At 39.5% G+C, this 16,585-nt stretch overlaps 1 protein-coding gene across 6 annotated transcripts; it reads left to right on the forward strand.

Moving 5' to 3' along the window:
* The first annotated feature begins 415 nt into the window (after positions 1–415).
* On the forward strand, positions 416–16,067 carry LOC121531701 (troponin T, fast skeletal muscle isoforms). 6 transcript variants are annotated; one of them, XM_041837080.1, is made up of 15 exons: positions 416–516; positions 2,756–2,795; positions 2,932–2,936; positions 3,760–3,771; positions 4,354–4,536; positions 7,929–7,946; positions 8,890–8,908; positions 10,939–10,978; positions 11,097–11,213; positions 11,446–11,523; positions 11,645–11,758; positions 11,907–12,019; positions 12,290–12,380; positions 13,267–13,307; positions 15,764–16,067. In XM_041837080.1, the coding sequence occupies exons 2-15, from the start codon at positions 2,776–2,778 to the stop codon at positions 15,795–15,797; spliced, it is 885 nt and encodes a 294-aa protein (XP_041693014.1). In that variant the 5' UTR covers positions 416–516; positions 2,756–2,775; the 3' UTR covers positions 15,798–16,067. The 6 variants fall into 6 exon arrangements, with proteins under 6 accessions (XP_041693014.1, XP_041693017.1, XP_041693016.1 ...); XM_041837083.1 differs by lacking the exon at positions 7,929–7,946; XM_041837082.1 differs by lacking the exon at positions 3,760–3,771.
* The last annotated feature ends 518 nt before the right edge of the window (positions 16,068–16,585 follow it).

Genomic DNA, 16,585 nt, shown 5'->3' on the forward strand with positions numbered 1-16,585 from the left:
TCAGTCCAAATACTATTTTAAAGCTGCTGAAGACCCAGATAGTTCATTCAGCAAATAATGTAAAGTGTTGAGATGTAGACTGTCCACAGATCCTGTCCTCATTTGACCAGGCCATTGACATACATTATGTTTATGTACAGTCTCCATATGAACTCCCACTCCAGTGAAAAAAGAACAAGTCTACCATCTGATTGCCTCGACTGACGTTCCTCTTGGATTAATTTTGCTTGCCTAATGTGATGGCAAATATAGCAACAGGGGCATTGGCTGTCCCTCTCCAAACTTGAGCCTCCCTCCCTACCCAACAATCTATCCATTTCCTTATTAAGTGCCGGGTCTAAGACGTCAAGACATACCCACTGCGGCCTCGCCTCCGACACTTCCTTGTCCAATAGGGACCTTCCTTGGATCAAGTGTCACTATAACAGAAGGACATAATCAGGGTTGTAATTCTGCAGAACCTTACAGCCAGTCTCGGCCACCAGGGAGCTCACTTCTTCTTTCCGCTATTCTGAGGTAAGAGAGAGAGAGAGAGTGAGAGTGGTTGGAAGGAAGAGAGAGTGAGTGGAATAAGAGAAGGAGTGAGTGAGTGAGAGATAAATAGATAGATAGAAAGCTTCAGATCAAGTGCAACGTTAAGAGCGCAGTGCCCCCCTAGCTGTCTCCTTTCAAGAACAGCTGAATCCACACGTGCAAAACCACTGCCACTGTGTTGGAACACTCAGGCTTTAAAGCAGTCGGCTGCTCCATAGTAATGTTGAGGTCAAGGGTGAGAAGGGCCCACCAGGGGGATAGGGACAGGTGAAGGGAACATACAGGTTTCTACAAAAGCTTCTAACTTGACTTGATCAAGATCGTGGGTGTCTCTTTTTGCTTAGAACATCATTCTTGAAAGCCACTGGGCATGTAGAATGAAGTGTCAATGTTTTGTGTCAAGAAATGCTAGTATAGGTGTGAAAGTCTGTTCTTGTTGTTGTTAGATTAAGCAGTAAAAGTGACTACAAGGTCTCTGGGGGTGAGGCCTGGATCCAACAGGCTATCGTAAGCCTGGGATTTATAAATGGCCCTCTAAGACATGTACCTATGTTGTGGAGCTGATCCAATGGTTTAAATCACAATAGAGGCTAAGATTAGGGAATCTAGAGATATGCTCCATGTTACTTCAATGTTAGGGTTGGAAACAGTATTGTTAGTACTATACTGGTCTTTTGTGATATGGTAAACAGATAGCTGGACACATATCTAGTGAACAGATATGTTTGCTTGAGTGTATGTCACAGCAAAGTCAGGGATAGTTTAATAGAGAGAAAGGTGTCACATTTTATAGTTTCTGTTATTCTGGAGACACATGAACTAGGAGAACATGGTGGCACATTAAGACTTCCATACTTATAGGATAAACACATAGACACTCTACTAATGTTACAGGGCCCATTGAACTATTGCCTGATTTGTGAAACCCAGAAATGTATAGATATGATAATATGATTGGAATTTCAAGAAACAACCTTTGACTTTCAGTCTTATACATTGTCAAACAGTTTCATGTTCTTTCATTATTCCCTTTTTCCCCATATTTGTTTTGCATCCATAACAAGTTAATATGACATAATGGAATCAGGGAAAAATGCCTGAAATGCCTATGTGAGGGAGATGTCCACATAAGGAAATGAAATGGGAATTATTGATACTATTCCAAGAGAAAGAACCTGATCTGTGCTTTGGATATTGGATCCTGGACCCATTTCTCAAAGACATTTGCAGCTGTCTGTTTGGGAACAGTTATAATGTACAAGTAGGCCTCTAGGGTGGCCCAGTTATAGGAGTTATGGTTTACAAATGCAAAGGTGAATGTTTTGTGAACATCCTCGTAATGTACGCTAATCAATTCAAAATATATACTTTGGGGATTTATCCGAGTATGATACAATGTCTGATAAGTTGCAAAACAAAAACAGAAGGCTAGCAATGGCCTACATTGTACATTTACCAGATGCTCTTATCCAGAGCGACTTACAGGAGCAATTAGGGTTAAGTGCCTTGCTCAAGGGCACATCGACAGAATTTTCACCTAGTCGGCTCGGGGATTAGAACCAGCGACCTTTCGGTTACTGGCACAACGCTCTTACCCACTAAGCTACCTGCCGCCCCGTCTAGTCTAGAAGTGACAGAATCCCTTTAAAATGTTGATAAGGAGTTAGATCATCAAATTTCTAAAGATGCATGTATTCTAGCACCTATGTTGAGGCATGGAATTTGACCAAGACATTAACTTAACTTGAGGACCTTAGATTTTGACCTTTAAATTGACCTGTGGTCTCATGCAACATGACTCTAGCAGCCAGGGAAGGAGGGAGGAAGGGAAGGAGGGAGGGAGGGAGATAAAAAGAAAGGCCATAAATATTTGTATGGGTGCCTTCTCATTTATCGTCTGCGAAGGAGAATTGGCAGTGTGTTAAATTTCAGTATATTTTCCTAACACTAATTATAAAACAGTTATAAAAAGGTGCTGATGTAGATCTGGGTAGATTCAAAAGCAATCCCTTTACAAATCCTGCACATTTTTCTGTACCACAATTTATTCAAAAATGTTGGTGAAATGTTCTCCCATTAGGGTTGGGTTCTGGTAATGGGAGAATACATTTTAGAGCCTGGCATCGATCATAATCCCATGCTATAAATAATGCTAGTGACTTGAGTGTGGCCTCCTTGGCGTCTTAGTGAAAGTGTCTCTCTTTCTTCCCTTGTACCTCAGGTGCAAAGTCCACTGTCACCATGTCTGACACAGAGGAAGTGTAAGTATTAGCAACATTATTTTTCATCCTCACGATTACCTCATCCAGATTTCCCATGCATCATTTTGGTGAGATGTTTTGACTGCCTGATTAAACTTGCAATTTCTTTTTCTATCCCTTTTCAATCCTTTCACAGCGAGGGTAAGTAGCATTATTACTATATTATTGCTATGTATCATTATTGTATCTTTTCATTATCAAAGTCATTTGAAATTGGTAATTGTTCAATCATATGCTGAATCATTCTGTATGTTTTTTAACCAATGCCTAACTGATTTCAATCCTCTATGTAGAATAGTTAAACGCAACGGAGAAACTTGGCTTGACTCCTTAGGGTTTAAGTTGTGTTCAATACTGCCCTCTATAGCACAACAGCATTCATTGACTTGATTTACGATCCTCTCAATGTAGAGAAAGACATGACTTACTCATTACTTACTGATTAATGGTTTCAGGAGCCAATGTTGATAACAGGCCATTAACTAAATTAAGCATGATGCATTTAAATGAATTAATGCATTCCTTTAAATTATTTTCTAAATGTCAGACCACATACATCCACTAGTCTGTTAGCAACAGGTCCCTGAAACTCTGCAGACCTTTTACAATTATACTGTCCTCCTAGTTTATACATATGCTGTCTGAATAAAAATACATATATCCTCTCTGTGGAGGGAGATAAATCTATCATATTATACAATCAGGCCTTGAAATGTTTTGTCTGCTCAAAAGTCTTCTCAAGAGTCACCTAACTTAACACTACTACTTTGTGAACGGCCATTTGATCAGCTATGGAGGACTGTATTGTGCATGCATGGTTCCCTACTGTACCCATATTTACAGTATGTAATATATATACTAAATATTATATTATATACTGATATATTGGGTACATCCGGGTTCTTTTGGTAATATTATTGTTTTACTCCTTTCTTTCTCCGAATTTTTTTTTATATCCGTGGAGGCGAGGGAGAAGGTAAAAAAACAATGACGCACAGACAATGAAACGTTCATGTCATCTATACTAATTTGTCAGCTGTTTCACTCTTGATCCTCAGTGTGTTTGAGGATGTGTTCAACTCAATCGATCTTCATGTAGCTCATAGCATGTTGGATAATGCTACCACTTCACCTCACTTCATCAGACTTGAACTTTAACTTACAATATGGTAATTGCGGAAAATATTTATCTGCAGCGTAAGAAACTACAGGCTCATGTCAGACTAGATATACATTGCCAAATTAGAAGATACCTCGACGGCATACCAACCTTCGTAATTGGCTCTGCCTCCGAAAAAGTAGCAAAGCAAGGTCATTTTCAGGTCCCTGTACGTAGGAAGCATCAACACATTGTCCAATATTGCCTCTATAGATCTAGTCATTGACCACTGAACTCTTTCTCCTGCGTGAATTGTCTCTTATGCCCATGAACTCATCTCCTCTTTTAACCTCCATATCTCTCTCCTGTTCTAAATAACTCTCCCTATTTCTCATGCTTCCATTCAGTAACCTCTCCATTCACCTTCCTCTCCCTGGTTACTCACTGCATGTTGTGTAGCCGTAGCAGAAGAAGTAGTTGAAGAGGTAGTTGAAGAGGTAGTAGAAGAAGAAGTGGTAGAGGAAGAGGTAGAAGTGGCCCCAGAGGCAGCCCCAGAACCGGAGGCAGAGCCAGAACCGGAGGCAGAGCCTGAACCAGAGCCCGAGCCAGAGGCAGAGCCTGAGCCAGAACCAGAGGTGGAAGGTATGTTGGCATGGGGTATTCTATCATCCTTTTAGATGCAGCAGTGCGCTCCACCTGTTACAGCCAGACAGACCTAAGACTAATATAGCTAGGGCTGTGTTCCAATATCCATAGTAGCATACCCCTTAGAATCCAATACATTGGACATACTTTATTATAAGTAGTATGCTAGTGTGGATAATGGGACAGATCCCTAGTGTACTTTCTTGTTCTACATTTATTATAATGTAGTACCTTCCCTTCATAGCTGGCCAAGACAATGGATGCATGCACTGTATATTATTAGTTGTATGTTATTAGTTATATCTTCCAAAGCAATATATGCAAACTGCTTCCTCATTGCTACACTACAGAAAATGCTGGGTTAAAAACAACCTAATTTGGGTTATTTGGTAACCCAGCGCTGGGTAAATATTGGACAGAACACACACTGGGTTATTTTGACCGAGCCAGTTGGGTTGTGTGAATAACCCAACATGTTGGGTTGTTGGAATTACCCAAACATGGTTTAATTTAACCATCAGTTGGGTATTTTTTACTTTCACTTGGGGTTGACCTAGCAGCTGGGTCTTATTGTATGTCATTATTTTCAGGAGGCGTGGCTTATTAGGGCAGTGAATTTTCAGACAGCTCTTATTGGCCACCCGTGAGAGTAAATCTCATTCCTGTTCATCATGTTAAGTTCACATACTGAAAATTAAAACGTTACTTAAAATGTTTAGCATTTCAGACATTCTTCTAAAATATTACGATTATTTATTACATATTATAATACATTGGTATCTATCCCCACAATGAAATGTGCATAGGCTTTAGGGAACTCAGACACCTCTGTAAGCCTCATTGATGCTACAAAAACGTCAATATTCAACCTTAACATGTGATAACTATACAACAGAACAGATTAACAGGAATGACATTCACTCTCATGGGTGGCTAAAAATAACAATCTGAAAGCCACGCCCCTACTTAAGTACTCCCACTCCTCTTTCTATTCTGGTTAGAGACAGTTTGCGCTGTTCTGTGAAGGGAGTAGTACACAGATCTTCAGTTTCTTGGCAATTTCTCGCATGGAATAGCCTTCATTTCTCAGAACAAGAATAGACTGACGAGTTTCAGAAAAAAGTTATTTGTTTCTGGCCATTTTGAGCCTGTAATCGAACCCAAAATTGCTGATGCTCCTGATACTCAACTAGTCTCAAGAAGGCCAGTTTTATTGCTTCTTTAATCAGCACAACAGTTTTCAGCTGTGCTAACATAATTGCAAAAGGGTTTTTTAATGATCAATTAGCCTTTTAAAATGATAAACTTGGATTAGCAAACACAACGTGCCATTGGAACACAGGACTGATGGTTGCTGATAATGGGCCTCTGTACGCCTATGTAGATATTCCATAAAAAATCTGCCATTTCCAGCTACAATTGCCATTTACAACATTAACAATGTCTACACTGTATTTCTGATCAATTTGATGTTATTTTAATGGACAAAACACTTTTGAACGGTAGTGTAACTTTTTGCCCTGAATACAACGTTTTATGTTTGGGGCAAATCCAATACAACCCATTACTGAGTACCACTCTCCATATTTTCAAGCATAGTGGTGGCTGCATCATTTTATGGGTATGCTTATAATCGTTAAGGACTGGGGAGTTTTCAGGATAAAAAATAAACGGAATGGAGCTAAGCACAAGCAAAATCCTAGAGGAAAACCTGGTTCAGTCTGCTTTCCACCAGACACTGGGAGATTAATTCACCCTTCAGCAGGACAATAAACTAAAACAGAAGGCCAAATTTACACTAGAGTTGTTTTTCCAAGAAGACAGTGAATGTTCCTGAGTGGCCGAGTTACAGTTTTGACTTAAATCTATTTGAAAATCTATGGCAAAACCTGAAAATGGTTGTCTAGCAATGATCAACAACCAATTTGACAGAGCTTCAAGAATTTTGAAAATAATAAATGGGCAAATGTTTCACAATCCAGGTGTGGAAAGCTCTTAAAGACTTACCCAGAAAGACTCACAGCTATAATGGCTGCCAAAAGTACTTCAACAAAGTATAGACCCAGGGGTGTGAATTCTTATGTAAATTAGATATTTCTGTATTTCATTTTCAATACATTTCTAAACATTTCTAAAAACATGTTTTCACTTTGTTAATACACTTTGTGTGTAGATGGGTGATTCATTTTGAATTCAGGCTTTAACACAACAACAAAATGTGGAATATGTCACAGGGTTTGAATACTTTCTGAAGGCACTGTATCTCAATAACCCAGCACCAATAACCCATCATCAACAACCCAACCTTGCTCTTTTGAAAGAAAACGACCAAACTAAGTGACCCAACTCCTGCAACCAAGCAGTTGGGTCAACCAAACAACCCAGCATTTTTTGAGTGTATAGCAATAACATTAGTTTCTTTTTATATATATATGCATTAGACTTCCAAGCCTAAGCTATGATACCTACTGTAAGCCGTCATCAGTGTATCAAAATACAGTAGATATCCTGCACTGTTTATGCCAGTTACTCTAAAAGGAGTAAAAATAACTCTGTGCTTCTACTATGAGCCTGAAAAGGCATAATCATGATTATAATGTACATGCACTCTGAACATTTGTTTGTTGTGACAGTCCCTTCTTAAAGCTAGAATCCTTTTTGGACGTATACATTTTTGGAAGTATAAATTAATGATATACACTGAGTATACAAAACATTAAGAACACCTGCTCTTTCCATGACAGACTGACCAGGTGAATCCAGGTGAAAGCTATAATCTCTTATTGATGTCACTTGTTAAATCATTAGGACGGTGTTCCTAATGTTTAGTACACTCAGTGTATACCCATTGACTCTTCAAGAATATGAGCTTCGTTCAACTGTTGTACCTCATCAGAACACAAAATATAAGCTTGTTTACTCTAATGTTTGTAAACAATGTAAATGTTAAGAGACACTGTATAGCCTCAAAACATGGTTAAAATATAATGAATGGTCAGTCATTGCATCAATAGCACTGTCTATGAATTTGAGAGTGGTTACATTTCTCCAGGGCCATCCCTCAGCTTTTTACCGAAACAGAGGCGGGGTGACGCTTTGTTATTGTTTCAATTAAGGATTCTAGATTTAACTGAATGATACTTTGAGGTGCTATTGTGTGAGACACATTTACAAATGCATTATTGTTCTTACACAAACTGTTGAAGTGTTAACCTAAAGTAATTCATAGTGCTTAGCCCGACAAAGTATCATTTCCATTTCAAATATGAAACTGAGATAACGCAAATGCTTAAGCTTAGGTAGGGTATGCAGCCTATGGCTTATTAGTCAGCCCTTATTGCCATTGCTAACGCTGTTTATTTTGCTTTTATTTTGCTTGCTGCATGCAGAGGTCATTGAAGAGGAAGGTATGTTGATTAAAGATTTATTATCTGTGGTTGGTATATAGGAATGCGTATGTATATATTGTCCATGTCCCAGGTCTGAGGTCTCGCTGTATTGGGGGAATGTCTGCTCTGTCATACCTGTCTGTCAGATCAAGAATTACTGTGAAATTGGCTGAATCTAAACAAAACAAAAATGAAGAACTGGTAGAAGAAAAAAAAACTACATATCAGATAATCAAATCAATTTATAAATGGTATATTTTGGGGGGAAAATAAGAAAAAGGATGGAAGAATATGAAATGCTAACATTTGCTTAACCGCGCAGTGACCCCATTGTTCAACCCTTCCTGCTATGCCCACTCATTATTAGCACGGCACGTACCAAACACATAACAAGAGAAAGAGAAAGAGAAAGAACATGTTCTAACAATGACATTTGTGTTGTCTTGCTTGTGAAAATGGTGTGAGGGTCAAACGATAAACATTACATAGTTATAGCGTTTCTCTTTTAAAGTTAAACACTTTGCTTGTCTTTTAAGTGTAATATTGTTCATTTTAATATTTTCCTGTAATATAAGTGGACTTTCCTTATTCTAAAATAAGATCACACTTTAGCATTAAATCAAGCACACATAACACATATTTACATTCTTCAATTGTGTGTGCAAAGCTGTTTATGAAAAGTCAATATCTGAGATTTGATTTGTCTTTTTGTGGATATTTCTCTGTTGATTTTCAGAGCACTAACAAACATGCACTACCTCAAATTGAATGCCAGGCAATTAGGAATATCTACCCGCAGAACAATTTTTTCTCCATTTAATGTAGAAACAATCAAATATTCACTCAAGTAATGCCTGAATCTTTTTTTTGCCTGAGAATTACTCATTTGCTTTATATGCTGTTTGTGTATTTCTAACCCAATAACATGTACTTGTCCTCCTCTTCATTTCTTAATATACAGCCCAAAAGCCACAGTTCAAGTAAGTCATTGTTTCATGTAACCCCTCATTTGTTTGTACACATTTCTATGTGTATGATTACTACATAGAAATAACTGCCTTCATATTTTCATTTCCATTTCAGTCTCTCATTGAAAAATACTACATTCTTAACTGTGGTAGTCAAAACCTTCAGTTGTCTTATTCTATATAGGCCTAACGCACCAAAGATGAATTTCTTTCTTTTTTATAAATATATTTGTGTTATTATTTCATTGTCCTTATTTCAGGTCAATATCATATCAAATTGTACAGTACCAGTCAAAGGTTTGGACACACCTACTCATTCAAGGGTTTTTCTTTATTTTTTTACTATTTTCTACGTTGTAGAATAATAGTGAAGACATCAAAACTATGAAATAACACATATGGAATCATGTAACCAAAAAAGTGTTAAACAAATCAAAATATATTTAATATTTGCGATTCTTCAAATAGCCATCCTTTGCCTTGATGACAGCTTTGCACAGTCTTGGCATTCTCTCAACCAGCTTCACCTGGAATAATTTTCCAACAGTCTTGAAGGAGTTCCCACATATGCTGAACACTTGTTGGCTGCTTTTCCTTCACTCTGCTGTCCGACTCATACCAAACCATCTCAATTGGGTTGAGGTCGGGGGATTGTGGAGGCCAGGTCATCTGATGCAGCACTCCATCACTCTACTTCTTGGTCAAATAGCCCTTACACAGCCTGGAGGTGTGTTGGGTCATTGTCCTGTTAAAAAACAAATGATAGTCCCACAAAGCCCAAACCAGATGGGATGGCGTATTGCTGCAGAATGCTGTGGTAGCCGTGCTGGTTAAGTGTGCCTTGAATTCTAAATAAATCACAGACAGTGTCACCAGCAAAGCAGCCCCACACCATAACACCTCCTCCTCCATGCTTTACGGTGGGAACTACACATGCGGAGATAATCCGTTCACCCACACCGCGTCTCACAAAGACATAGCGGTTGGAACCAGAAATCTCAAATTTGGACTCCAGACCAAAGGACATATTTCCACCGGTCTAATGTCCATTGCTCGTGTTTCTCGGTCCAAGCAGGTCTCTTCTTCTTTTTGGTGTCCTTTAGTAGTGGTTTCTTTGCAGCAATTCGACCATGAAGGCCTGATTCACACAGTCCCCTCTGAACAGTTGATGTTGACATGTGATTGTTACTTGAACTCTGTGAAGTATTTATTTGGGCTGCAATTTCTGAGGCTGGTAACTCGAATGAACTTATCCTCTGCAGCAGAGGTAACTCTGGGTCTTCCATTCCTGTGGTGGTCCTCATGAGAGCCAGATTCATCATAGCGCTTGATGATTTTTGCGACTGCACTTAAAGACCCTTTCAAAGTTCTTGAAATGTTCCGTATTGACTGACCTTCATGTCTTAAAGTAATGATGGACTGTCATTTGTCTTTGCTTATTTGAGCTGTTATTGCCATAATATGGACTTGATCTTTTACCAAATAGGGCTATCTTCTGTATACCTTGTCACAACAGAACTGATTGGCTCAAACGCATTAAGAAGGAAAGAAATTCCACAAATTAACTTTTAAGAAGGCACACCTGTTAATTGAAATGCATTCCAGGTGACTCCCTCATGAAGCTGGTTGAGGGAATGCCAAGAGTGTGCAAAGCTGTCATCAAGGGAAAGGGTGGCTATTTGAAGAATATAATTTGTTTAACACTTTTTTGGTTCCTAAATGATTCAATATGTGTTATTTCATAGTTTTGGTGTCTTCACTATTATTCTACAATGTAAAAAAATAGTAAAAATAAAGAAAAACCTTTGAATGAGTAGGTGTGTCCAAACTTTTGACTGGTAGTGTAAATATGTACATATATTTAATTACAAACAAGATCACATAAAACATAACAAATACATGAAATTCACTTTCAGTTCTCTACTGTCTTACAGTGTTTCATTACCCATAACATTATAAAAATTGGGTAAATATCAACGTTATTTATTTTTATTATTTTACTACCCATATATTCACTGTATTTTTATATTGATAATTCTCAGGGTACCAAAGATTCCTGATGGCGAGAAAGTGGACTTTGACGTAAGTAGCCCTTCATACTTCATGACCATCTGGAGATAGCTGGCTAGATAAATACCAGGGCTAATGTCAGAGTTGACGACGTGTACTTAACACATGGCTCTACTTCCCAACCTTACAGGACATGCAGAAAAAACGTCAGAACAAGGATCTTATTGAGCTGCAGGGCCTGATAGATGCTCACTTCGAGCACAGAAAGAAGGAGGAGGAAGAGCTCATCGCCCTCAAAGAACGAATCGTGAGTAAGAATGAGTAAATGACATCACTCTGCATACACATGGGTCAAATTTGAAAATGAATACAAGGCCGTAAATGAAATAAATTGGACAAGTTCAGGTAGTCAATTCCTGTTCGCTTATGTTTAGTTCATAGTGAATACAACCATGAAAAAATGATAAGACGCTGCAGTGCACACTGGTGGCCAAAGGTAATACAACCAACCATCTGTATCTATATGTGTCTGCCTGCAGGAGAAACGTAGGGCTGAGAGGGCCGAGCAGAACAGGATCCGTAGCGAGAAGGAGAAGGAGCGCGCGGCGAGACGTGAGGTTAGTGTCCTCCGCCGGTACCACTACCGACCCCTCTGGGCTTTCTTCAACTATCAGCGTTCTGTTAACGTGTGACCTGTCCCTACAACACACTGACTTTGTGCTGTGATCTCCAATACAGGAGGAGAGGCTGAAGAGGGAGGAGGCAGATACCAAGAAGAAGGCTGATGAGGACGCAAAGAAGAAGTCAGCCCTGTCCAGCATGGGCTCCAACTACAGCAGCCATCTGCAGAAGGTGACCTAGCGACCAACCAGTCTTCACAGAACCATACGTTATGAATTTTAAAAATATCACTTACTTGTATACAACATGTAATTCACAAAAAAACTATGAGTTATGTGTGTACATGTCCGATCGATGGACTGCCATTCATTTGTAACAGGCTGACTCAAAGAGAGGTGGGAAGAAGGAAACTGAGAGAGAGAAGAAGAAGAAGATCCTGGCAGGCAGACGCAAGGCCCTGAACATCGACCATCTGAATGAAGAGAAACTTAAGTAAGAAACAGTTCAAGTAACAGACTTGGGCTTTATGTACAGTACGGTGTGTGTAGTGTGTTGTTTTGGCGATGAGAAATAGGCCTACAGCAGGAAAAGTCAGGTGCAAGTACAATAACGTTTGCAACTGTCTCGTTATCTGAAATTAATGTACTTTAAGAACACCCTTCAGCCAATTTAATCAGAATCAAGTATTCAACTTCAGGTATAAATATGGAATCTCCACAGAGAGTTTGAACTCACCGAGTCATCTTGCTTGCTCTGCTCTAGGGAGAAGGCAAAGGAGCTGCATGAATGGATGCAGACACTGGAGTCTGAGAAGTTTGACCACATGGAGAGGCTGAAGAGGCAGAAGTATGAGGTATGTATCCGATGTCCTGGTTAAAGAAAAGAGAAATATACTGTACGTTATCCCAGTGATGCACACATACATACAGCAATATGCACATCTTAAATAATTGTGGACTGTTTAAGTTGATGAGGGGCACCTTATGATATATTTTAAAGACACATTCTATTACATTACGTAATATTTTAATTTTACTCGCTCTAATCAAGAGCTAAGCTGATAATATGACTGGCTCTGTGTCAGGCGTCAGTGTGTAGCGGTAGGACGGAGTCAGGCGCAGGACACAGAGCTAGTAGACAACGTACTTTATTCGTAAATATAAATTAACATAATCTCCACGCAGGGAGGAACAATCCCGCTCACCAGTCGATGACACCAAACATAGAACAAACACGCACACAACACAGTGGGAGCTAAATAGGGAACAAATCATGGACATAATGGGAACCAGGTGTGTACAATAAAGACAAAACAAGTAGAACACAGAAACATAGATCAGCGGCAGCTAGTACTCCGGTGATGCCGAACGCCGAAGCCTGCCCGAACAAGGAGGAGGGGCAGCCTTGGCTGAATCCGTGACACTCTGTTCTTAGAGCATATACGTCTGGACATGACCGCATTCCCCTGTGGCAGTATGGATGGTACTGGTATTAACCATGACCTGATAAAAGGTCTAGCTCAGTCACCATATTATCCGTTTTTCCTTAGGTTTTTAGAGACAAGGGTCATGTAAGACACCCTGTAAGATATTGTAATTGTAAGATACCCTGGAAAATTCCAAGTCTTACCTGAGTAAAATCAAGGGTGACAGTGGGCCACAAAGTCTCACCATCTGCTTGGTGGCCTCAGTCACAGCCTCTCAGATATGAACGCAGCTCTGCTTTGATATCTCCTCCAGGTCACAACCCTGCGTAAGAGAGTGGAGGAGCTGAGTAAATTGTAAGTAAAGCTGGACAGTTGTCACAGCTCAGGGGGCTCTCCCGCGCCACTGCGGTGCATGGTCTGAAACTTAATGAGAAAGTTGCATGTGAAACTTAACACAGAGGTGACGGAAACAGAGCAAAAGGTTCAATGATCGATCGAGGAGACAAGAGAAGACACCATGGAAGACGCAAAATGAAATTTGAATGAGTATTGATTATATTTCACTCATTCAGGTTGAACATTCCATGTTATAGACATGATATAACACATTGCATACTGTACCATCTCATTCTGAAACAAGTTACAGAGGTATTAGAGTATGTCTATGTGCAAGCACTTTAGACTGAGACCCAATCATAGACCCATAAAGAACTGCTGTGCTAAAAGCCAGTCACTAGTCAGGTCTTAAGAAATGGTGTGTTTCACAGGTAAGTGATTCTGTCTGGATTTCATTCCCAATGAAAGAAGTGACAGAAACTCAGTGGCAGTAGTGTGTGGCTAATTGTCTCTAGCATGTCCTCCTCCCCTAAACTCTCTATCCTTGGCAATTTGGAGAGTCAATACTGACACACACACACACACACACACAGTCCACCGACAATTAGCCTAACTATTCACATGCTCTCACAGTCCTATTTGTTTTCATCAATAAAAACCTATTATTTGATTAAGCGAAGTGCAGAAACCTAAGACAAGATCAACCTTCTTATACAGCAGCAGTCTGCAAGGGTCTAGTTTATGGTGTCACTCAGTAAGAGTGTCTGTTAGGCTAGGTGTGTGTCTGGTCTTGGTTCCTCATACTGCCACATACAGCAGGCAACCCCTGGCCACAGGACATTCAGTCCACAGAAAGGAGAGCATTGGGGCTCCTCAGTCCCAAGGTAAAGCCTCAGTAAGTCAGTCAGTCTGTCTCCTGTTAAACGTGCTGTTGAATGTGTCATTTCCAGGTCATCACTCTCAGGAACCGCATTGATGAGTTACAGAAACAGTAAGTCATGTAGCTTCCACCCAATATCATTCTAGCCTGGTCCCAGATCTGTTTGTGCTCTTGCCAACCATTGCTGTTGTTGTAACGCCAAGCAATTCCATAAGGAGGTGGCTAGAGAGCAGAAACACACTGGCACCCAGGCTAGTAACATTCCTCTCCTACACCCACTCAGACGGCAAATATTGTAATCTGGTGAATTAACACAGAAATATGGACATTATCCATCTAATTACCATGCAGAGTTAAATGGTTAAAGAACGTTTAACTCAAGCCATCCATAGAATGGCCTCATAGGCCTAATATACTTCCATCAACATGACATACAGTAACTGCCAAAACTGTTCAGGACACTTCATGGCAGTTTATGGCAGAAAACATTACAGTTTAGAATCCACCAATGAGATTAAATGCTGTTGATTTTATCTCTCCCTTCGCTATCTGACAGAAGAAACCAGTTTGCTATAGAACAAGATTGACATTCATGTTACTGTATAGGCAAACATAGCCAGGCGTTAATTTTGAATTTGCTATAACATTACTTATTTAGTACTCTTGGCCCTTTTGGAACATAAACACAAGCACCACTCTTATACCTTTGGCAAAACACATATACAGTACACACTGACAATCCAAATCGCAAAGGATATAGGCCTACAACCAGGTTCAAGATGACAAGACTTATTGGGTGTCAACAAAGAAAGCCAAGTTCTTGTGCATCACGTTCCTGAGCTGTGATGTAACAGAAATGGATCTCTCAAGTCTCAAACCTTATTTTTTTTAAATATATAAGGCTCTGGTTCTCTTTAGTCCATGTGTTCTATGTTGTGGGTATTGTCACATTGTCAAATGTTTCAAAAGCAAAGAAAATACATGAAAGCATCTGATCCTGAGGTAACTTTAGATTTGTTCATTGTGCAGTCAATGAAATGCCTGTCCAGTTACAAAATATTGTGCTTTCAACGTTGAGCTTTGGGCTCATGTTTCTTTGGTCTCTCAGTGTTGCGTTCTAATGTCTCGAAGCTTTCATGTGTGTCACTGCCACCAAGGACCGGCTGTTAGCCTGATGTCCATAAAGACAGAAAATACTCCATGAATCTTCACGACCACAGCGGTATAGAACACTCGGGTCAGTGAGAGAATCATGGAATATTTCCTTTGCTTTCATTCATTCCATCATCACCTCCATTCCATGGTAAGTGCTGCATGGTGTGTCGTGAAGGATAAGCATGACAACTCCATGACTTGTTTTGAGTGGTCTGATGTGATTTTATCTGATGTGGTCGATGATTGTTAGTTAGACCAATGTTATAATATTAACATTAGAACAGCATAACTCACACATTTGCATCCACATCTAAAGTAATTTTGAAGTCAATTTAGTAAATTAAAGTCAATGTAAGTCTTTATTTGTAGATTAAAATGGGCATTAATTGTCTCTTTATGGGATGTCTCACTCTTTCTCTCTCTTTCTGACATTTTACAGCTCCAAGAAGGGTAAAACGGTCCGCAGAAAGTAAACGGTCCCATTCTGCAGCTTGGAGCCCAGACTGCCACCGTACTACCGGACACACGCATAATGTAGCAACAACAACACACACTTACGCTAAGGTCATGGCTCAGACACGACTAACACTAAGTCTTACTGTTTGCATATTCACACAAGATGTGCTACGGTCTACAGATGTAGCATGGAGCCATTAGCTGCTGTTTTAGGAATTATCTCTCCCGCTTTCTTTCCCTGGACTGTTTGGTTCTCAGTATTTTTGTAAATAAAGAATGACTCTTCAGCCTTGTCTGTAGATCTGTTATTAACCAAACCCTCAATTTAAAAAAAAGATGTGTAATTTTAAAGTCATTTGTTCATATAAATAATTACATCCACATAATAAGAAGCAGAATGTTGTTGTGTTTGCAAAAGTAGACCAAGATTAGCTTGTCGAATGATTTATGCCTATGTTAGAGCAGAATAAATATTGCATTATAATTAAGGTTTCTTCAACATCACATCGCATCCCATCATAAACACTGAAAATCAGAGTCATCCAAATGAGGTGTTCTGTACCATTTTGAGGAAAAATGTAAGCATTTGAATTGACATCACAATTAGATTGAATTAGATTGAGCCTAGATTGAAAGTAGCAAACCATTTTCTGGTATGTAACAGTCAGTAACGTAAGTTGTTCACTACAGTAGCGTAGCACAGCGGTTCCCAACCTTTTCAGTTGCGGGGGACAACCAAATCACTATCAAAATCTCGAGGACCACCATTTGCAGAATCGCATAATTTTTTTAAGCCACATGCAGT

The sequence above is a fragment of the Coregonus clupeaformis genome, chromosome 19 (genome assembly GCF_020615455.1).
Source record: "Coregonus clupeaformis isolate EN_2021a chromosome 19, ASM2061545v1, whole genome shotgun sequence".
NCBI lineage: Eukaryota > Metazoa > Chordata > Actinopteri > Salmoniformes > Salmonidae > Coregonus > Coregonus clupeaformis.